Source organism: Rattus norvegicus, chromosome 2 (assembly GCF_021556685.1).
Source record: "Rattus norvegicus strain SHRSP/BbbUtx chromosome 2, alternate assembly SHRSP_T2T, whole genome shotgun sequence".
NCBI lineage: Eukaryota > Metazoa > Chordata > Mammalia > Rodentia > Muridae > Rattus > Rattus norvegicus.
In genome coordinates, this window is record NC_141535.1 from 5768481 (window position 1) to 5793093 (window position 24613).

At 37.7% G+C, this 24613-nt stretch overlaps 1 protein-coding gene across 13 annotated transcripts in view; it reads right to left on the bottom strand.

The window, feature by feature from the left end:
• The window catches only part of Cast (calpastatin), a 102404-nt gene that overhangs the window by 39419 nt on the left and 38372 nt on the right, over window positions 1-24613 (bottom strand). For 3 of the 13 annotated variants that reach the window (NM_053295.2, XM_087616401.1, XM_087616405.1), the window contains 14 exon segments: window positions 1899-1946; window positions 2849-2932; window positions 5872-5973; window positions 7286-7375; window positions 7478-7564; window positions 8113-8151; window positions 8730-8810; window positions 10102-10200; window positions 11424-11492; window positions 14702-14791; window positions 16689-16802; window positions 17276-17329; window positions 18895-18933; window positions 20022-20081. In NM_053295.2, the coding sequence (NP_445747.2) occupies window positions 1899-1946; window positions 2849-2932; window positions 5872-5973; window positions 7286-7375; window positions 7478-7564; window positions 8113-8151; window positions 8730-8810; window positions 10102-10200; window positions 11424-11492; window positions 14702-14791; window positions 16689-16802; window positions 17276-17329; window positions 18895-18933; window positions 20022-20081 (1056 nt within the window). 13 annotated transcript variants of the gene reach the window in all.

A 24613-nucleotide genomic window follows, 5' to 3' on the forward strand; every position in this document is an offset into this window, starting at 1 on the left:
AAGCATTTGACAAAATTCAACACCCCTTGATGTTAAAAGTCTTGAAAAGATCAGGAATTCAAGGCCCATACCTAAACATAGTAAAAGCAATATACAGCAAACCAGTAGCCAACATCAAACTAAATGGAGAGAAACTTGAAGCGATCCCACTAAAATCAGGGACTAGAAAATGCTGCCTACTCTCTTCTTACCTATTCAACATAATACTTGAAGTCCTATCCAGAGCAATTAGATAACAAAAAGAGGTCAGAGGAATATAAATTGGAAAGAAAAAGTCAAAATAAAACTATTTGTAGATGATATGATAGTATATTTAAGTAACCACAAAAATTCCACCAGAGAACTGCTAAGCCTGATAAACAACTTCAGCAATTACTCAATCATAGAAAAACATACTTGGCATGCACTTACTGATAAGTGGATATTAGCCAAAAAGTTCAAATTACCCAAGATGCAATCCACAGACCACAGGAAGCTCAAGAAGAAGGATTACCAAAATGTGGATGCTCCCACTCCTTCTTAAAAGGGGGAAAATATCCATAGGGGGGATATTGAAGCAAAGTTTAGAGCAGCGACTCAAGGAATGGCCATTCAGAGCTTGACCCACATGTGGCCCATATATATACAGCCACCAAAACTAGATAAGATTGATGAAGCTAAAAAATGCATGCTGAAAGGGACAGGATATAGATCTCTCCTGAGAGACACATTCCGAGCATGTCCAATACAGAGGTCAATGCCAGCAGCAAACCCCAAACTGAGAATAGGACCCTCTTAGGAGAATTAGAGGAAGGATTGAAAGAGCTGAAGGAGCCTGCCACCCAATAAGAACAACAATGCCAACCAACCAGAGCTTCCAGGGACTAAACCACTACCGAAAGACTATACATGGACTGACCCAGGGCTCCAACTGCATATGTAGCAGAGAATAGCCTTGTCGGGGCACCAGGGGAAGGGGAAGCCCTTGGTCCTGCCAAGGTTGGACCCCCAGTGCAGGGGAATATGGGGGGGCAGTAAGAGGGATGTATAGGGGAAATACCCATATCGGGGAAGGGGAGGGGAAGGAATGGGGGTTTATGGAAACCGGGAAGGGGAATAATCTTTGAAATGTAAGTAAAGAAATGTAGCTAATAAAAATTTTTTTAAAAAAAGAAGAAGCTATGAATAAAATCTCTTTTGAAAAAAATTGTTATAGACTTTTTATCAAAATTTTCTAATTCCACTGATAAAGAATTGCAGTTTTAAAAGTGACTATCAACTCCTAATTCTTAATGATTTCCTTTTAGAATAAAGCAGAGGAAACACAACTCATACGTGTTTCAGGAGAGGAAATAATATGAAATTATTTCTGTCAGGAAAATTTGATAACCCCATTTCTTCAGCAGAGCCAGTCCATGTGGGAATTCTATTAAAATAGCAGATGGTGAAAATGCGTAACTTAGAACCTGGGCCCCTAGTAGGACAACCGAAGTTCTGAGTTGTTGACCTTGTATTTTCTAGCTGTGTGCATTTAGTAGGTGATTAGTAAAGGCCGTTAAATGGTGTTAGCATGATAGGAAACTATGCATATTTAAGGCAATATAAAAATAATAGGGTAGTTCATGCTGTTCCTAAATCAAAATCTATATTAAATGCTAAAATAATAAAATGTAAAAGCTCTTTTGGCATTAGCTCCTAATGATTGATGAATGCTACTTAGAACCTAATAATAGTCTAGTAATAATTCATGAGGGAAAGCATCATTAAAATATATGCAAAAGAGCAGTGGCCTCAGCACTGAGTTACCATCAGTTCTCCTCAGCAGTAGACTACAAGTGAAATATGGTCTTTTTAAAAGATCTTAATTGCTCCTTATATTTCTGCTATGTTTAAGTATTAGGAAAAAGTTATTTTCTAACCTTAGATGTTTCTTCAGGTTCTGGCAATAGTGGTTTTCCATCTTTATCCTGTAAATGAAATTGGAAATACATTGAAAAAAATAGAAAAATTTGCTTTCATGTTCCATTATATTTGTTTTAGGCAAATCCAGGATGTGAGAGGTAAGCTTATTTTTTCTTATACTTGAGTAAATTAGTTTTAGATTTAATTTGTATAAAGTACCAAAACAGGAATCTGACTAAAAGATCAAATATTTGTAAGCATGCTGAAATTTGTTCTTCATTACAAGATACCGAAGGATTTATTGGTGATGCAAAAGGATAAAACAAACAAACTAAAGGTCTTTGACAAGTATAGTACAAGTATGTTAGTGAATTTTTTTAATATTCAGAGTGTGTGTGTAGGTGCACATGTGAAGGAAGGTCACATGTGAAGGGAGGTCAGAGAACCATTTGCAGAGTTGGTTCTTTCCCTATCACTTAGGACCCAGGGATCTAAGTCTTGGTGTTGAGTCCCTCTACCCGCTAGTGATCTGGGGTACCCGCTACTTACTGGGGTAAAAAATATTCTGTTCTACCGAGCTCGGTCTGAAGGCACATCCCTATGATGCCAGCAGCTGGGAGGTAGAGGAGGATACAGGTGTATCCTTTTGAACATGAGATTTCACAATTTAGGGAATGTGTTCTCCTCTTCCCCAACAGTCAAATAGGTAATAGCTTTAAAGACTACTTTAGAAGCCATGAAAGGATAAAACATCACTGAGGAGATGAAAGCAAGAGAAATGGGTCCAGCATCTTCTGAGTTGATCTCTGAAATGGGACAGCTTTGTCAAAGGAAGGTATATTGTAAGCATGACTACAGAGAAGTGTACTGCTATACAGAGAACTTACTATGGCTTGCTTTAACTTGTACCTGGCCCGGAGTGTGTCCTTACCTTTACCATATTTGTGCAGTTATGCAGAGAGCTTACCTTGGCTGGTTTTAACCTGTACTCAGCAGGTACTGTGTCCTCATCTTCACCACATTTCTCCTGCCTTTCTTCTTTTGCTTTTGCCTGATGAAAATGGAGAGGAAAAAAAGCAGCAATTAAATAATGAATGTCATATAGACTGATGTCACCTACTTAATGTACTATTTAAAAAAAAAACATACAATTGGATTGAAGCATTTGGAATTTTTTGTTAACCAAAAAAGACTGTGGAGAGCAGTTGTGAGTAGGCACACTGAGATACTCTGCTTGGTCTAGGACAAAGTGTTTTTTAAGAGTGTTAACTCTCTTGCTAATAATCCGTAGCTCATTGACTTTGAAGGCTCAGCAAAGTAAATAAAGGCTCCTTGGAAGAGAGTAAGCACAGCAGAGAAATTAGCTGCAATAATTATTAATTATTGCATAATTCCCATATATCTTGACCCAACAGGGTGGTTATCTAAGAAGGGAAAAAAAATCATATCCAAATCTCTCATCCAATTCAGAAATGGGAAAAGCAGAGAGTCACAGATAGGGTTTCTTCATGGAGAATTGATTAATGATTTGTAAAGGACTCCCTTCAATAGCAGCAAGACTTACATCGCAAGATCAGTGAACCAGGAACAAATCAATATAATTTACAATGGAATCTACAGGTGAGTCTTAAAATTCTATGTGTAAGGATTTGGATCTACTTCAAGGCAAGGGCTTAGAACCTAAGATATGTGGCACAATTTAAGCAAATTCTGACTCAACCCACTGTTCCCCTCTCCACTTCAACCTCAGTAAATTTTATTAGTTCTTAAAAATTATTAAGCAATTTTAGTTACCCAGGTACTGTTCTCTGTTCTGGGACTAGAGTTTTATATAATTTAGGATGGAAAGAACTTTGTTTCTATTTGAATTTCAGGTTCTACTCTATTACTGCCTATTGGGTTCTGTTATGTAGCAGTACTGCCCAATTCTGGAAGGTGTGCCATTTCTAGCTCCTAAGGAAACACCATCAATATCGATGGCCATCTGCAAAGGAGAACTCTTCATACTTCCAGGCTATGGGCAGTGACAGATACACACAGAACTGAAACTTTTCTTTACCTCTTTGTTTTTTTTTTTTCATTATCACACTATATATATAGAGATACCAAAAAGGCCAAATTGCAAACATGTTGGACCAGATATACATAATACATAAAAATAGGGTATGGCTTAAAAGATATTATACTTAAAATGTTTATTTTATGCTATGATGTAAGACTTGAAGTGGGATTGGGTCTCTTCTCTGGAAATTTCCATAGTTTGTCCTAGCATGGGTGTGGGGTGGGCTATGGTAGCTATGGACTCCTATAAGGAGGACCTTTGGGAGCCTTATCAAAACACCAGTCTACTCACTGTAAATGACCACCCGAGATTCCACAAATTAGCTCAAGAACTTAGAGAACTGGGAGATCTTTTTAGGAAATAGTTGTAGTTTAGGACCAGGGAAAAGCTTGCATGACAAAAGGGTGGAAAGTTATTTTATTAGTTTACTAGTCCTCACTGGTTACTAGTGGACAGTGAACACATTCCCATGCATACCCCATAAAGTAATGAGATTAAGAATGCTGTGAAATGAGTTACTTTTATGTCACTTTTCCTACATATTCATGTGAATTAGTGACAAAGTTAGACTGTACTAAAACTTTGACCAGGTTTATACTTTCTCTCTCCACATATATTGTCTTATTAAATTACTCTAATTATCTATCCACCAAGAACCCCTCATTAGAAACAGCAGCCTCTGAATGTGCACCTCATGATGTTTGGACCCATGTTCCCTTTCTTCTAAGCATATCACATGGTCCTGGAAGACAGAGATTGTTTCTCCAGCTCCCTTATGTTCACCCTCATGAAGCTTCTCATGCCACACTGCAGTTGGTGAGCCTTCCCAGAAAGTAGTAGACAGAAACTGGCCCATAGTAGACCTGGGCCAATTCAGACTCAGTCAGAGTTCCTGGGAGTCAGGAAAACTGCACTTCCCTGACAACCCTAAACAGGAAGTGACAGCAAAGCTATGAGCATTGTGACAATGCTGCTCACTACATTCCTTTCCCTGATCTGATAGTATAGTACTCCTAAAGCCTTTGGTTGCCCATTCACTTCCTTCTAGGATTCCTGTCTTGTCAGACACAGTCAACTTATTTTTGTCCTTTCTCTTTCCCTAGGAGAACTGATTCAGAAAAAGTATATAAAATATCACACTTGTATACTAGTGGCAAGCTTGACAGGGCTTGCTAGGGGAATGGAGACTATGCGCTAAGTGTGCATATGCTCCAGTAAGCAAGTGGTAGAGTGACTGTTAAGCAACTCTTCAGTTTATTTCAAACTGAGACAATTTTTCAACCTTCGCTCCCACAGTAATATAAAAGAAGGGTTATTCTTCTATAATCATCTCCCTCCATAAGCTCTCCTGAAAATACAAATTCCCAATAATTAGAAACATCAAATCTCACAGGTTCTCAGTACACTACTACTGTTACCTTGCTTAGATGCCTCCTTTGCTTTGGCAAGTGAGGTATTTCTTTTTCTTCTCCCCCTCTCATCATTTCCCTTTTTGTCTTGATAAGAGTTCATCATGTAGCCCAGGCTGTTCTAAAACATGTTCACAATCCTCTTGCCTCAGCTTCTCTAGTTCTAGAAACTCAGATGTAGGCTAATATACTGGACAAAGTGGTTTTCCATTTTTCAAATGCTAGATTCTGGCCCAGGTCCTTGTATAGGCCAGGTCAATGACTGATTACAGAGCCACTTCTCTATCCTTACTTTCCACATATTGAACACAACAGATGTTTTACATGAATACTTAAGTATCTGTTTCTGTCAGTTGCTCACTCCCCAGCAATAAATACCTACATTTACTCTGAAAGGGAAGGAAAACGAAGAGTAGTTCATTTTCAATTCTAACAATGTATAAGAATTCTAATTATGTGCCAGTGCTCAGCTGTGAGCTGTAGACTAACAGGCTTTGATTATGAATTAAAAATTATTACCTCTTTGACTTGTTTGGCTTGCCTAAGATGGCTCTGAGGGTCTGGCTGCCGGGTGCCCAGTGAATCTGACAGAGCCTGCAGGGCTTGATCATTCATGACCTCCTGTTAAAAATGAAAAAGTCTGTACATAAAAGCAAAGCAAAACAAAAAACTATTTAGAACTTAGACAATCCATATTATCTACTTAATTGTTTGTGAAATATACATTTTAAATACAGAAGATGAATTATGGATTGGGAAATTACTATGTGGAGGAAACATTATTTGAAAATTAAAAGAGTTAGGAAAAAGAACTTACAAATGAAAACTTGGTCTAAGTTACCAGACCTGCTCCTATAGCAACTGCTATTGGGCACACTTCAACCCTTACTTGGCAAGTAAGATATATGATTATAGTAATGATATTGCAAAAGACCTTTATCAAAATTAAAGCTGGAAGCAAGTAAACTTGCACAACTATTTTTCTGTTTTTTAAAAATGTCTTTGTAAAGCATTTTCTGAAAGTCCCACCCTTCAGCAAAACAGCCAAGCTCAAGTAAGTGAGAAGCTGAAGTAAATTCTAAAGACACAGTGTTGGGGCTATGAAAACCCTCAGGGTGTGGTGTTCCTTCCATTCTACAGATAAAAATAAACTGTTCATGCCTGCAGGGCAGAGTAGAGGCAGCCCTGATAGAAATGGTCCTTAGCATTATCAGCACCACTCACAGGGTGTATACACCCACATTCAGCCTGGAGCTACAGGATCAAATTTGAAGACAGAGAATTAAGGTATAGATGGTTGTTGTTACAAGAGGCAGACAGAAACAGCTGTGCTGACATTCCTGTAGTGACTCACAAAGCTCCCTTTAGGGAGCTTCAAGTCTAAGATTTCATGGTCTGTGAATAGTGTCAATTGTGAATTAGAAGATAGATGATCTTTGTTAGGATAAATCGATGTCAGGGGTAGGGGTAAGTGGTGGTGGGGGCATATACCAAGTGTATGCCACTGAGAAATCACTCCATGAAACAGATCTAGGGCAAAAGGTTTACTTTGTGGGGGGCGGGGAAAGGGGGGCAAAAAGCTGTGTCAGTGTAGGGACATGAGACAGAGATACAGACAGACAGACAGACCTAGACTTACTGGGAAATAGAGAAAGGACAAGAAAGACAGAAAGAGGAAGAGGGAGTTGGGAGAAAAGGGAGAGAGGGAGGGAAAGAAGGAGGAAGGAGAGAGAGAGAGAGAGAGAGAGAGAGAGAGAGAGAGATCTAGGGTAGGGTTGCCACTGAGTCAAATGGCATAGGCCCTGATTTACAAGTCTTGCATGACTAGAGTAAAACTGGCTGTGCTTTAGAAGCATTCGTAAATAAGCAAACCCAAACAAGTAACTGCTGTCATATGGGCCCTGGCTATTTAAAGAAGTAAGTAAGTAAGTACCTCTTCTACTTTCCTTTTCTTCTCCTGGGGAGGAACAGCACTTCTGGTCACTCCTGCAGACTGAGCTTTCGAACTTTCCCCAGTAGACTTCTAAAAATGAAAATACAATTATTACAAACAGAACTAAAACTTTCTTTTTACAGCCAAGATACTTTCTTGCAAAGTCCTTCTGAATAGGGCTGAAATCAATACCTCTTTCTCAGTTTGCTTTCCAGTTGGAGAGCTACAGGTGAAATCAGATGACAAGGCATCTATAGCATGGTCGATTCCCATAGGTTTCTAGAGAAAAGAGCACAAGATAACACCAAAGAGTCCAGCAAAGAATTTTGTATTCCTTAGATGCCAAATGAGATATGTTAATGAAATAACTCAGAAAGAAGCCATGTTTGGAAGGGGTGGGTTCTCTTCCTCCTTTTCCTTCTTCCAAAGGAGTTACATGTGGTATGTGCTCATACTAACAACTATTAGTATTTATTATATCCTTCCATCCTATTATTTCTACCTTCATATTATATATGGCCAAGGACAGAGGAAGAGCCCCATGCCTACTACCATGCTTTGATAGGATTTTTTTCATTTGTATTTTTCCTGGTCTTAGAGATTGATCCCAGAGCCTTACATACTAGGCAAGTACTCTGCCACCCAGATATCTGAGATATAGCTCTAGTTTAATTTCAGACAGGGTCTAAATTATCCAGGTTGGCCTTAAATTCAGCTTTTTGTGTAACTGGATTACAGGACTGTTCCACCAAACCCAGTTAGGTACTGGTAGTTCTATCTATTGACAGTGTCGATACAGATGTTAAAAGACATGCATACAAACTCACAGGAGAATCTGGAAGAGGTCCTGTGATAGCTTCATTTTTCTGAAACAAAAATGGAAGAAGTTAAAAAGGAAAAATTAATTCTTCTGATCCACAATATGTATTCTCAGTCTATGATGAGCTAAATTGTGTATTCTCCCACTCACATGCTGAAGTCCTGAAGAACTCTAGAATGGTAATTTATGTGGATATAGAACATATATGTAAGGAATTCATTAAAGCAAGGTCATTAATGGGAATCCTTATCAAATGGGACTAATATCCTTATGAAAAGAACAAAGTTGGGCCCAGAGGAAAACAAAGAGGAAAGGTGATATGAAAGGACCCAGGGAGAAGACACTAGCCTAGAAGCGAGTTACCCCTCCAAACACTTGGAAGGAGCCATCTGTTTCCACACCCTAATTATGATTTCCATAAACACCAGGCAATGCATTTTTCTCAGTTAAACTATCCAGTCTGTAGTACATTGTCAGAGAAGTTCAAAGGATAACACAACATTACAGAGGGTACTTCTCAATAATGACAATTGCATATGCCCATTTCATTTTCTAAATGTTGATATTGTTATAGAATTTTCTTCTAAGAAGGAAATGGTAAAATAAAAGTGAAAGATAACTTACCTCCAGAAGTTTCCTATACTCTGGAGGAATAGTCCCTTCTTTTATACCCAGTGCCTCAAGGTAGGTAGAATCCATTGGGTCCTGGAAGAAAATCATACATAAAGACTTACTACACAGTTAACCTGATGAGAATGACATGTGAAACTAAAGTACTATTCCAGTACTGATTTTTCTGTACCTATTGAGATGAAAAAAAAATCATTTAGGAACTAAAATAGATCCCTAAAGTTCTACTTGTATACTAACAATTAACTAATTAGCTTTAGAGATAGGACTTCCACTTTAAGTCCATCATTCCTATCATTTTCTATTGAATTATATTCTTCTCTGTGGCTTTTTATTTTTTTATAAACTCAAGAAGTAACTTTTGAAAATATTTTCATTTATTCTAAGGTTTATTTTTAATGCTGTGATACTTGTACCATTTTACCATTAAATTTAAACTGAAGGGGAGAATGTTTTAAAAGTATTGTGAACATAGGAATTCATAAGCAATATACATTATAACTTTGCATGTTTTCAAATGCTATATAAATTCTATAATTTTGTTGCTTTGGTTTATTTTATTCAAAATCATGGCTTTGTAATGTATCCATGTTGATGCATAAGTAAGTCATTTTCCTTTTAGAAGGCACCAAATAGCTTCTTCTTTTCTGTTGATCACACTGATTTCAAATGTTCTTCCATTATCATTCACTGTACACAGTGGCAAGACTCTCTGGAGGGGTTTGTGACTGAAGGGAACATCTCTTTAGAAACTAATGCCTAAACTGACCTGTCAGTTTAACCTAAACCTTTGGCAGTCTGGTTGATTCAAAGGCACCACAACATGCTTCATGCTATTTTCCTAATTCCCTGATAGACCCTTGTACTATTTGTTCATTCTCCAAGCAACTTTCTCTTAATTCTCTACTGAGTTGTCTTTGTCTCTGTTTTTCTATTTATTGCAAACTATAGAAACAATTGTTTTCGTCTAATCTAGAACTTTTTAATACCAGAAAAAAAATTACACCGTTCTTTGGAAATCAAGAATATATTAGCTTAGGATCATAAGGACCTAAAATTCAAAATAAGTTCAAGTCTACTGCATCAAATCTAAAGGATAGAAAACAAGATGTTCTGACTTACTCAGTTGTTCCAGTAAGAGTTTGAGCATTGTCACACATATTCTGAATCAAAGCAACTGCGTAGTGTCACAAGGCAGACCATTTTCACCTTCACCTCTGAGTTTTGGTTTCTAATATCAATTCTAATACCATCCTGCTTCTACATAATAAACAGAACATGATATGCAGTCCTATGTTTGATAGTCATAGCTTTATTTGCTTTCCTACCCATTAAGGATGAATTCTTACTGCTATCCAACACGTACCAGAACTACTGGTCCAGTATATGGTGGATCATCTTTGTTAGTATCTTCACATTCACCTAAGGTGTCTATCAGGTCATCCAAAGCAGCATTCACGCCTGACTGGAAATGGAAGAGATAAGGTTTGTTATTTGGTAGATATATTTCCCTTGATTTTTAACTACTAAAATGTATCAAATACTGTAATTTTTCCAAGTTCAAAAATAATTAAAATGTAGTTCATTTTTAATATGAAGATACAGAGTCTAAATTCTGAATTGGAATGATAAAAAGCCACATTTCAAAAAATTCCAACTCATTAACTACAGCAACAAAAGCTACCAAGCCAGTGTACTGTCAGTCAAGAAGGAAAAAGACAATGAATGCAAGGATTAGCCATGTGGTACTTGTTGGTTTTTAGTATCCCCCATAGTTCTATTCTAGCAAAATGTGTAGACAGTAACTCTTCCAAAAAGAAGCCATTTTAAAAAGTAAATTTTCTTGTATTTTTCCATTCTTTAATGAGTGCTGTTGCTGTTCACTGACTTGCCCAAAGACAACCCTGAAGAGAAATTATGTGAGATCAATCCTAGAGACATATGAATTGCCAGTTTAGTTTGACAACATAAACTTAACATATTAATGAGAGGTTGCTGTCACCTTATTCTGTAGTTACGGATAGTTCACTCTGAACAGGCACCTGACATGGAAAACAATCTCTGTCTTCTCACCTTAGGCATCTTTACTACTGTTTCCAATAACACATACTTTGTCTTATGACTTGTATGACACTTACTACACAGCTCAAACTTAAAAGTGTCACTGAATATGTCTGATGGTTTCCTTTTAGAACTACCACAATCCTATAATGGTTTTAGGCCTCATTAGACTATTGATATATGTAACAGAAACTAGGGCACATTAGCTTTAGACTATTCTTCCCCTTTTTATTTATTGTGGTTTCTTTTAGGATAGGGGATAGATTTTTTTAAAGTACCTTATATTCTTTACCAGTAGAGAGGTAATACAAACTACTTAGACAACCCTTAGATGTCCCACACTAAAACCAAGAGACTTGCCAAGTCTCAAGCATCCATGCATGTTGATAAAGAACACATATTTCCAGAAGAGAAACTGCAAATGAACTTGGTGTAATGAAACTAGGATTTTCAAAATAGAGCTTTATATCATAAAATGGTACAAATACAATGTGATGGCCACATTGTCAACTTAGTCATAACTTTTTAAATTTTAAGTCATTACATTTTTCCTTTAAAATAACAAGAAATCAGGCTGAGACAGGAAGCAGAAGATAAATATCTGATGATGAAGTTTGGTCTCCATACCTTGTCAGATAGCTTGTTTAGTGTGGACTCCATAGGTAAAGTAGGTGTTAATGATTTCTTCTCTTTTTTCTAGAGGGAGTTTTAAAGGACTTAAAAACGTTCATACACTTTATGAAACAGCATTATGGCACATTTAAGATGAATTATTCAAATATTAACAGCCTAGATCATGTTCTAGTCCCATGAACAACCCTGGATGGTGACAGCAAATGCTTCAAAACTACTACAAACATTAAGCCTGTTTAGTGACGGGAAAGAAAGGGTTAGAGAGATCAGCTCATAGAGGAAAAGAACATATGTGTCTTAATTGGATAGACTGGTTTAACTATGTGATAAATCCAAGGAAAGATATAAAGAAAAGCAATTAAAATGTTTGGTATATGGAAGGGAGAAGAGGGGAGGGAAGAGAAACAGAATAGGATAGGAAGGGAAAAATGGAGAGGAGAAGAGGAAGGCAAATAGTGGAGATGAAGTGACTTTCCCTGGGTTATAGAGCAAGAAACAAAACCATGATCTGTACCAGGATTGCCTGTTCCTTTATCCACCATACTTACCCTGGGCCGTGAAACCCTACAAGTTGTTTCTGAAGCTGCTTCTGGTAGCTTCTGTTCCCTGTTTGCTTCCGCTCACCAGGACAACTATGTCTCTTTACTTGGTTACTCATTGTTCCTTCCCTGATTTTCATGTTATATTTTCTCCTTTTACTACAAATTATTGCAGTTCGTGTAGCTGGTAACTTTCCAACCAGCAACCTTCCTGCCTCTGTCCAGACATAATCTCTGAAGATGGCCCTGGGGATCACTGTGTCAGCTCTTATCTTCCACACCTGCCACAGTAAAGCAGCATTACCATTCTGTCCTTGTCATGTCACCGTGATATTTCTTCTGACATTTCCAGTAGCACATACTCTGTATACTCCTGACTTATGATGGTGGTCTATGCCAAATCCTCTAGGGCCAGGGACTCTTGGCAGCAATGATATTGGTTAGGTTATTTCATTTAGGACCTTCTAAATCATTTGAACATAATAATTTCAGGCAGCAAATCTCAGACTGCCTGAATTTGTATACCAGCAGTGCATACACAGGTACTTGAGAATTCTAAATCGTTTCTCCTGTCCCTTGTTTTAATAGTGATATGAAGACAACAATGGTAACTACCTAGGGGTTGTGAAGGTTATGTTAATGTTTGATACTTGGTAAGTACGATGTAAACACTTGCTGCATAATTAAATGGCAAATTAGCAACTGCTATGATTTTGGTGCTAAAACACGGTGCCAGGTGCAAGCCAAAGTCTGGTCATCTGAGCCCCTTCCTGGAGTGAGCTGCCTCCTTGTGTAGTTTCGTGCACTCACAATGCTTCCTCCCCTCTTCCTATCTCATCTTTCTATCTCTATCTCTATTCCTACTTCCTCCCTTTTTCTGTGCACCACACAATATGTTAATTATTTTGCTACATACCTTTCCTTAGGTCTAACAAACATTTAAATCCAGTCTAGCCTTAATTAGGCACAGCCCTTTTTCCACATGCACTCTATAAACTTCTGTTGATCTCTGAAAGTAACTGAAGTTTGAAGTTCGAGCACAGTGCTGTGCTCCCCCACTCCACTGCTAAGCAGGCATGTGCTCTTAGTGTTGACCCTTGGACCACATAGTGAGCACCTCCAAAACCTTGGTGTTGTGGCATTTATCTTGTCTTACTTCAGTGTCACCAGGCTACTTATGCCCTATTTTGAAGCCCCAGCACATTGTGCGTTTTCTTTACCTCTGCCCTCTTCGGCCAACTCCTTCCGAAATCTGAATGTTTTCCCTCTGCAATAACTAAACAGCTTTCCTCTTTTCTACTTTTTTTTTTTTTCTTTTTCTTTTTTTTTCCCCGGAGCTGGGGACTGAACCCAGGGCCTTGTGCTTGCTAGGCAAATGCTCTACCACTGAGCTAAATCCCTAACCCCTCCTCTTTTCTTCTAGTATAGCTCTATTAGCTACATAATGACTCACCAGCATCGCTGAAACAGCCCCAAGCAAACTGCAGCTTCCTGCCACTACCCACAAGCTCCTACAGCATTCTCCCCAGCAGTCCTAACCTGTCTTTTTGGTCTTTCAGTCACCTCTAGACTCTGTGCTTTCTGACACGGGAATGTGCTTGTGCCCAGAACTCATCTGAAACTGCTCAACACATCAAAGTGTTTGCAAGCCTGGAATCCCAGCTGTCCTGTCAAAGGAGAGCTCTCTCTTGAAGTTCTGTGAATTCCCTGAGTCAGATGGAATCTACCTTTCCTCATAGAATGTCTCTCTAGGTAGGGGATTTTCTTCATCTGGCCAACACATTCTATAGTCAACTATAATGCTTCAAACCTGCCTCATACTAAAATAAGACAGGTTTGATTAGTCCTACTGAGATGGGTATGAATCAGGAGTAAAGTAAAATAAAATACTTATGGAAAGTCCAGAATCAAGCCAACGAATGACAGAATTCCATGTAACTTTTTTCTCCTTTGGATCATTTACCTTTTACTGATAACATGGGCTATTTAATTGCTAACATCAAACCTTAAATTTTGAAAACTTTTAAAAGGTTATGTTTTAACATTTCTAGTTAAGTCTACTATTTTTCAAATTAGTTCACTTAAATACACACTCGGTCACAGATTTTCCCAGAGTGATGGTAAGTCCTGAGATAATATACAAGTAATCTATCACAAAACCCCTCATATGTGAGTGTTTTTATGAAAAAGTTTTTGTGAGTTTGGTTAAAATAATGTGCCTGGCATCCCAAGAAAGCAATATGTTTCAGGGAACTTGTAGCTTTTTCTGTGACTTTCTGCACACTCCCAGACTGGTACCTGAAGGTCCTTTAAGGCAGGTTTCCTGGGACTGGCCAACACATCATGCTATCGACTCACACCCTTGCTGTGATTGTGAATTAGTGTCAAAGCTGCTGTTGTGAACATTCAAAGCTGAGTGCAATACACTCATGAACGTTTCATGTCCTTGATTTCATAACTGTGACCTGGAAGGCAAAGCCTGAACCAACTTTTTGATTTCTTTGGCATTGATATCAGGCCTTATATGCCAGATTACCAATAAATATTTACTAGATATATAGTTTCAAAATTATTTCAGTGTTTTTCTCACTTTAAATTCCAAAAACATATGCTCTTCTTCACAAAAATACACAAACAGTATCCATTATTTCTGAATGGTTGTCTGATAATGTGCTTCTTAGAACCAGAGCCTCATAAGCATGGCTCATGTTATGTCTGTCTATGAATGCTCACCTTAACAACCACCTTGTCTGAGGCAGTGGCCACAGTCACACCTCCAGCCACACTCTCTCCATCAGCAGAAGGAGCATCTTGAAATTTTGTCTGAGAGCAGAGATAGAAGAGTGACAGGACTAAGTATCTTTGACTGTGACCAAGATCATGAGTTTCAAATGTCACCAAAACCTGCAGTAAGATTCAAACTTAAGGACAAAGGCTGCCTTAGGCAAATAGTAGGTGGAATTTAGGAAAACATCCAGTTCCAGGAAATGAGCTAACCGCCCTTTGCAGGGGTCCTTCACCACCCTCTTCTGCATGCCAAAGATATTTCCCCCACCAAGGGCCTCCAATGAATTCAAAGGACAATAGGCTAGGCGACCACCAATGAATTCAAAAAGTAATAGCCCTCACCAATGAGGAATAACCGACTCATGCTTAGGTTACTAAAGCCCTGAAACAGTATAAAGGGTGTGGGCTTCTGTTCTTCAGGTCACCTCTGTCCCAATTACAGAGTCACCCCAGTGTACTGGATTATTAAACCTCTTCCTTATTGCATCGATCTCCATCTCCATTTCTTCGTGAGTGGGACCTCCTGGACATAGGGCTCATCGGGTCCTACACTGCCAGTTTGCTTTTAGAAAATTACTGTGGAGAGAGTTTGCTAACTTCTTCTCCATGTGATACAAAGTTATGCACAACATAGGGCTGGTCTCAAGAACTTACAGAGTCCATTTAGGTCAGTCACACAGATGTGCAAACACCATTATACCTGGCCCCAATGAGCTCAGTGTGCAGTTGCAAACTGGAGCCCACAAAGGAATTGTGGACACTTCTCCCAACAGTTGTCATCTGAGCCCAGTTCTCCAGATAGTCTGATTTTTAAAAGAAAGTATAGATGGGTATTTTATGTGAAATGTCCTGACATCTGTTGCCAGCATCTAATTAAAAACAATTGTAATAAGTTAAAAATAATTTTAAACAATATTGTAAGCTAAACAAACAATGTGGTTATATTTAACTGCTGAACCACTTATTTGTAAACTCTGATGTAAAATGTATTTTGAAGTAGGTCTAGTTTTTATCTTCCAAATGTTCTCAATGAGAATCTTCTCATATATTTCTTTTAAGAGCAAAGTGTCTCTAACTTTCACAGACAGATGGATGGGCCCAGAGAGACAGAAAAAGAGAGACAGAACAAATATGAGCGAGAATGCAAGGCATCTGTTGGCTGAAGTTTACAGGGATCTGAAAAGCAACCTCATTTCAAAGTTTTCTGCTTGCTGGACACCAGAGTCATGACTGCTGCCTATGGGCAGCATGAGAAGTGCATTTGCCCAAATCTACCTGCTGGCCTTCCTCAGGCACTCCATTATCCCATATTCCTACAATGCTTCTTGCAAAACCAATGCAACAAAAGCACGATGTCATTACAATACCAAATGTATCCAGTGCAACCTCACAAATTCAACTGTATGTTGAGAGCCTTTTTGGGGCTACAGGCTTCTAAACACTAGGCAGGAATTTGACATTATCAGGACAAAAGAAAGAAGCCCAGGGCAGGAATCTGGCTTTGGGCTTGGGCTCAGGAAATGGGCTCTGATTAAGAACATTTACATTTGAGTTAATATAAAGAGCAGAGCAGGCTCAGCAGAAGCATGCATGGCAGTCCTTTCGTCTTGCTCATCCTGACCAGCCCCCAGAAAGGAGTTTACAGGATTTTGATTATCACCTTGCTTGTTCCTCAACTGAGAACTGATCTTATCATTCTACATGTAATTAAAGTGGCATAAAAGCAGATTGGAAAATAAAACATCTGCTTCAGCCTCAGAAATGGCTGGAGTCACGTTATAGTTTTGTCTAACTGTCTTTTTTCTTTTCAACCCTCATTCCTGCCCTGGAGAACCTGTTGATTGACTGAGCTGGCTTGGCCAACTGTACACTTTGGGATAAGGGGAGGGCACACCTAAAAGTAAGATGATATTAGTGTCTTCATCAAGCTCACCTTTGATTCTGATGATTTCTCTGACACTATCTGCTCATTTGATCTGGAAAGTGCTTTTTCTTTGTGAGCATGCTTACTTCCTGTATCTGATGCATGCTTAGGAAGAGTTTGGGGCTGAAAGCACATACATATATTATTAACATGATGGTGGTTTAAAACAGTTCAGATATTTTTATTGATAGAATAAAAGCTGTGTATAACAGTTGTGCTTTTTACAGTTCTGAACCGTGAAAATATCAATTAGTATGTGGTAAATGCCATTGTACATTAGGTACAAAATCTGAAATACTGGAAATCCTCCCAAAATCTTCATTAAGAATCACTGAACACTACAGGTGGTCATTGATCACAGAGGCAGGCACATTTTTAGGAGTTTGAGGCAAGTCTGGTCTACAGAGCTAGTTCCCAAATAGTCAAGGGTTACTGAGAAGTCCTGTCTTGAAGAACAAAAGCAAATCAAAACAAAACAAAATCACAGAACACTGCTGTTAACATATGATGGCACTGGGTCAGCTGAAGAAACAAGTTAGTGTCATATTGCAACAGATATTGCTACACAGGATGAAGTGCCAACAACAATCACTCACCTCTGACCCTTCCTTTGGCTTTCCTTTTGGCTTTTTCTCATGAATCACAGGTGGCTGTTAATTTCAAAGAAGTAAAACCTGAATTACTGTATTAAAATCTACTATTTTTATAATCACAAATTGTTCCCCAAATACAATCCCAACTAAACTATCCTGTCCTCATGAGTGAATCCAGGCATATACTGTGGTCAACAGTGACCTCCAGCAGATTCTATTGGTGGCCACTATCAGACACAGGAAAAAAATTGTCTTTTTTCTAGAAAGATGTCTTCAAAGACACTCACTCAATAAAATCTTGCTGCTCTGCACATTCCCTGAGATTGATTAGTAGATACCAGGCTAATTGTAAAGGCATCAAAAGATTAAAGTGAGCATGAAGTTTGCCGAGTAGTAACACACGCCATATCCCATTGCACTGATTTTGAAGTCTCTGTCCATAGGAGATGAAGTATGATCATATCCCCAAAGGTCCAATTCTTTTGACATTTGGTAGATAAACACAAGCATTGAAATGTGGAACAGAAGACAATTTTCACCTTATTTCTATTTCTAAATTTTTTTTTTAATAGAATCCACTTTGCAAAGGCTGCAGGCAGGGTCCCTTATAAGAATCAAATAAGCCTTACCTTTCACTCTCTGACCCCACCTATATCTGGGCTTCTAATGTTTCCCTTTGTTCTGTGCCCTAAAGAAAACCTTATGGTCCCAAGTATTTGCTTAAACACTTGAAGTAATATAGTGACACTGTACTGAAGGGAAAGAAGTTCCTGGCACCCTGGACGCCATCCTTCTGTGGAGGCAAGATGACTTTCAGACTTGACAATCAAGTGGCATGGAAGCAGGAGGAGTTGTTCTCAGGTGAAAGGGCCTGAGTGACTCATATCAGCTCCATCATTGCAGAGAACTGTCAAGATTCACCCACTTGCTGTCCTCCAATGATCTAGGGGCAGGTTCAACATGCTTCTCCTAGTGTTTCAAGGTATCTATTACTTATATTGTCTTTTTCCCTTTTAAAATTATTAGTATATGAGTACATGTGAATGTATTATGTGTGTGCATGTATGTGTGCCTATGTGCATATGTTGTCTATGTGTATGTTAGCATGTGCACTCATGCATGCATGCACGTATACATGTGTGTGTATATATTTATACATGTTCATAAATATGTGTGTATGTTTGACTGTATATTTGTATGTGTGCACATGCACATAGCAGAGTGGTGTAGTAGAAGTTAAAAGGTGAGTTTTAGGAATTGGTTTTCTCCTGCTGTGGGTTCTGGGTGAACTCAGTCTTACTAGAAAGCACCTTTACTTACCAGGCCATCTCCTCTGCTTGATCTTTCTTCCTTTGTTCCTTTCTTTAAAAATGTGAATTAGAACCTATTTTTTAATAAAATAACCTATTAAATGCTTTTTGGTTATAAAATATTATATATTTTAACAATGTATGGATTGAATGTTTTAAGGATTTTATATGTATTCTATGAGTTTATATTCTACAGAATAGTCAAAGGTATTTAAATTAGCTGACAAATTCCTATACCCATAAAGGAAACTACTCATTCATTATTATTTAAAAAGGGTCAGAATAATTAACTCACAGCATTAAACTATTTACCTCACTTGATTGTGACTTCTCAGACTCTATTTTCACAGCCTAAATTTGGGGGGAGAGGGGGGTAATAAAAAATGGGAAAGACAAATTAAAAAGATAACACTGGAGATAGTTTGCTAAGAATGTATGATGTTAAAAATATTTGAACAAAAGACAACTAATACGTTACTAATAGATAGTGGAATTAATATTATACTATGATTTAAAAATCAATATACAGGTAAACTATTAAATAAAACCATCAGGCAAATATAAATTTTAAAGCTAAATTTTATAAAATTTAGATAAATGGACAGTTTACTCCCAGATATTTGCACTGTTCTAATTCAAAATGAGGTAAAAGAATCCCTAGTAGTAACTTATGCTTTCACATACCTGGAACAGGAAAATGCCTAGGCAACATAATGGCATGGGAGATAGAAAACAAACAAAAGCTGGAAAGTGTAGATAAAGCAATTTGATACTAATGGAGCCAGGAGCTCTTAACATAGTCAAATACTGGAATACATAAACAAACAGGATGAGAACACTTTGCAAATGCCTCCTCATTAATTTGAACCCTGAAATACTTCTAAGAAACAGCTTGAGTTGCAGTAACTAAGATAGAGATGTTAAGATAGCTTCAGTCATCTGTTAGAACTAGGCTATCCTATGTAGCAACTCCACGCCTTTTATTCTCCTAAAGTTCCAAGGAATATAAGTTTAACTACCCAACAGAGCTCAAAGAAATTTGTCAAGGAAATGGCACTCTACTCCATGATCCACATATCAGAAAGCATCTGAATCAACCAGTATCCTTTTCTTTTGCTTCTGGGGTCACTTAGTATAAGTTTTTTACTTGTAAATATCTACCAAAAATATTACAATTATTACCAAGAAACAAGGATTGCTATTCACTCAGTGCCAGGAGATGTTATTTGGAGTGATTATCTCTTCTTTCCAAAATGTAATCAAGGGAAAAAATTCTGCAGTGACTCTTTTGAAAGAGTCTCAAACAACAGAGAATTTGCACAAGGTTCCAACTCAGGAAGAAGATGCTGACTTACAGAATGCGAGTTTCCTAAGCTAAGGAGATTGCTGACAAACAAGTTAAAGGGCATGCATTCAGCTTGCCCCCCAAAGGATTTTACCTTAGCTCCTGTGGTACTCATTCTGGGAGATGTGCCAGTGGCAGCAGAGGAAGCTGTCACCTAGAAAAGAGAGAAATAAAAAGTCAGACTTGTCATAACCCCTTAAAATTGCCCTCATCTTTTCTTCACTGCACTGCCCATATTTCCACCATGGTTTTTCCTTGTTTGTAGTACCATGTCCACAAACTCCAATCTGTATTGCCAGCCAGAGGGCAAAGTCTTTGTGATCATGGATTCAAATTTAGAGTCTATTATGTGTTACATAATACTAGCCAGGAGTTTTTTATGTTTAGTTTCCTAAACAGGTTTTTCCTTCAGTAGATAACAATTACCTTGTACATTTATATATATATATATATAAATATATATATGGCATATATATATGGTAAACTGTTATAATTGTTAATATTTTTAAAAACAATGTGTACTTTGACACTTGTTAGAACCCTTTTATAACTTTATTTAAATCCTAGCTAGGTGTTATTTACTAGCACCTGTTACTTTGTCTCAGTTTTTCAGCCATGTAAAATATGACATATTCCTATTTTGCTGGTTTTATAAGTATTTGTGATAATTGTGTACATTATACTAGCACATTATTTCTAATATGAAATAGTTTGAATGAGAAGGAATCCCCACATGCTTCTGAATACTTGGTCCTGCACTGGTGCTGTTTGAAAGCTATGGAATTTTTTGAAGTGGAGCTTAGCTGGAAGAATGGAGCCATTAGGATGGCATGGTTATAAGTGGACTGTGAACACCAAAACTGTGAGCTGAAATAAAGTCTGCTTTCTTTACATAAATTATTTCAGGTATTGAAGTAATTAACTAGTAATTAACAAGTAATTAACTAAATACATTATAAAATTTGAATAAACAAGTACACAACACAAATGGCAGTTGTCCTTTAATGCCATATAAGGAAAAAGAAGATGGAAGACAGGGCAAATAGAAACTGAAATGCCCTCCTTTGGAATGCATAGTGGAGGTGGAGTCCTACAAGTGAATCACCTAAGAAGTGGGAGATGCCCGAGCCTGTGGATGCATTCATATATTGAGTATTATTCCATTACTTGGTTTATATTATTATTTAGCTGATAATATTAAAACAGATATTGGCCATTTTGGCAAATGCCAACTCAGGTTCACTTAAAGCTCTTCACATTTGAATACATTAGACTTCACAGCTAAGGAATCTCATCTCACACAAGTTGCCTACTTGAACAACTCACTGTCAATATAGCTGTAACTCTATTAGGAAGGTGGAAAGGATATAATGTGGGCCTCACTCTGTCTCCAATGCCTGGCCCTGAGCCACTTCAGAAGTTATGTCAAGAAGCATCACAAGGAGCCTTTCACTCCTCCTCCTTCCTTTTCTCCCACTCATATTCCCACTCGAGAGGATCGTAGTCTGATCCTGTTACCTAGTTCCCATGACTGAAATCACTTATCCACAGACCTCGGCTAACACTACAGTAACTCAACTATGGTAACTTACAATTTTAGCACACTGACTTTTCAAACAAAACCATGTGAAAATACTTTTTTTCTGAGCACTCTTAAGGCAGGAATCAGTTGTGTGTCCCAACAGCATGTGTGCATATCCTCCCCACCTTCTCCACAAGCACTATAATAATCTCTCTTACACTTTCTTTTAAGGATAAGAAAGATAGATTATCTTTATAGATAAATTAGTGGAGAAATATATAAATAGCCATATTTTTCACTGAGAATAAAATTTGTTCTTCACATATTGTGAAGATAGAAATTTATGAATTTCTAACCAAATTCAGCAAGTGCCTTTCCTCATCTATGTCAAACAAGCAGCAGAAACAAATTGTAGGAAAAAAAAGTGTTTTCTATGATGAAAATATTTAGGTGAAAATTAAATTTGTAAAGTTTTTTGTTATTTATTTTATTTGTATGAGTTTTGCCTATATGTAAATATACACACACACACAAACACACACACACACACAATGTGCATGCCTGGTACCCAGAAGAAATCTAAAGAGAATATCATGTTCCCTGGAACTAGAATTATGAATGGTTGTGGGCCACCATGTGTGTGCTTAGAATTGAACGAGAATACTCTGTAAGAGTACCAAGGACTCTTCTCTGGCTTCATAAAATGTTGATTTTAAACATCTAAATTTATTAAAATATTTATAAGAGCACATATCTTTGGATTATCTCTGCCCAACTACTACTCCATTAAATAAATCCTGAAACGGAGTCTCGTGTCCAATAATGGAGACATTAAATGCTCACTAGGAATAATAAAACCTCTCCACATACCAGCTATACAGAAGCATGGTCAAAATGGGACTTAGACATTGGCTGCATCTGTATAGAGTCCTCCATGGAAATTCCACATTAAGACATGCCAAATTTTCCAAAAACTGAAATATAAATTCTGATTTCGGGGACTTGAAAAAATGGAAATGACCCCATACCATTACTAACCCTCTCAACTCTGGGTTGTTATGGCTTGTTCAGCTCTTATCCCATAGGTGAAAGCAAGGAGTGTTTAATGTTTATTATTTCATGTAAGAAACTGGATGAATATACCTTCATTCCATACTATCTGCATAGCCAATCATGAACATCAATGCCGATAGTGAGTGAAAAGCTATGAAAAGCTAACTTCGAGATCTTTAAAGAGTGTTAGCAATGACCTTGTTAATGACTAATTTAATAGACTCTAAACAGATGGAAAAATGGAGTCTCATTTCCAGGGTTCACCACTGTTTACTGGTTCCTTCAGTTTATGTGGAACACAGTATGAGTCTGTGTTAAGTTCTGAGGATATTGTGATGATGATATATATCTTTGCCTTTGTGAAAGGTAAGAACCTAGGCAGAAATGACATGAGTTAAACAATCACTCCAGCAAGTGAGAGTCCCATGAAAGTTCAGACTATGATATGAAGGTATGATAGATTACATATGAACACAGGATGTGGGGGGAGCATATAAACAAAAGTCCAAGGAGATGCATCCATGTAAAATGGATAGTTGCCTATGCTAGCACAAACACCAGGCCCATTGTGTCCCAGCACTGCAATGCCTAGCACTCACTGGTCCTGGGAATGTCAAGAGTTATCAGTTTTCAAATATTCTCATACATTCACTAAAATACCTCCATGGAGCTAGCACTGCATGTCAGACCAGGGTACAGTTGAAACTATACATACCTTTGCAAACCCAAGGAATGTCTAAGTACCCAGAGATGCTGAGTATTTATGTGAGCTAAAGCAGGATCAAGTAACAAGCGTCAGGGTAATGCCCTGATAAAAATAATTCACCATCCTCCCACCAAAGAGACATAATCTAAAAAGCACTGCTCCAGAAATTGAGAATACACAATAAGACATAACTATGGCCTTGAGTAGTTGAGTCCAGTGGCAAAAAAGCAAACAAAATAAACAAGCACACCAAGGTTTGTTTCATAACTTAAGTGATGCAGCAGAAGTGTTAAAAGGTTTCTCATGGGATAAAACAAAGGTCCAACTCAAGCGTGTTATAACAAGTTACATTAAAATAAAACAATGCTGATAAGACATTAGCTATAGAATAAAAAATAAACATTTAATTTTCTAACTAAATATTATATTTTCTGACATTATTTTTAAAATCTCAAATTTGCATATTCATTATTGTAAGAATTCCTGAAATTTAATACAATGAAGATTAGAAAGATGAGTGAAAGAAAAGTTGGTTTTAAGACCTCTGAAAAAAAAATAGAAATGGTTCTATTTCCCCAAAGTCTCCCATTCTGGGCATATAAGCCTTCCTTTCTGCCACATCTCCAATGCTTAGGCAGAATGAGCAAAGGTTCCTACTGTGAAATATATCATACAAAACCAGAAATTGCTTCACTTGCCTTTAAAGTCCCTAAGTCTCCAGTACTGCATCATCATTTCCAATCATCTACTATAGAATGGCTAGCACATTGGATCTTTGGACACACACCATATAATCATCCCTATCTTTGTTATTATCATGAAAATGTCACTGGTAAGAACTTTTTTTCCCTCTTAAAACATGAGTATCACATGTGCCCTTTAAGGTACACCCCCCAGCTTTCAGCCTGGCATCATAACTTCTCTACCTTAGTCAGTCTTGCTGAGAATCCTCCTTCAACCCCAGGTCACTCTATCATAAAGAGGAAGTGGTAACATTGTTGCATCATGAATGGCCTCCTCTACCAAATCTGCCTCCTTTAAATAAGCTATTGACCCGTTTCATACCCACTGCATCTTTCTCTAGGGCCTAGGGTTGAATGTGTATATCTAGTGAGGTTGCATGAGAAGGGAAGGCCATTTGTAAAGGTGGAATCAAATTTGGTTTTGAGAGCCCCTGAAGGTTCTTATAAATTCCCATTTATAAATAAATGGGTTATTATAAAGGTGAGAGAATTGAGTTTCTGACTAAGGGACAGGCTTCTGGAATGATCTTTTATCCATTCTCTTGACACTAATTCCAGGTAATAGAAAAAGTACTCCCTCAGCTTCTTAACTCTCTGGCTACAAAGCCAGAACCTAACATAAACCTAAACATAATGCTTGGGTGCTGGAGGCATTTGAGTTC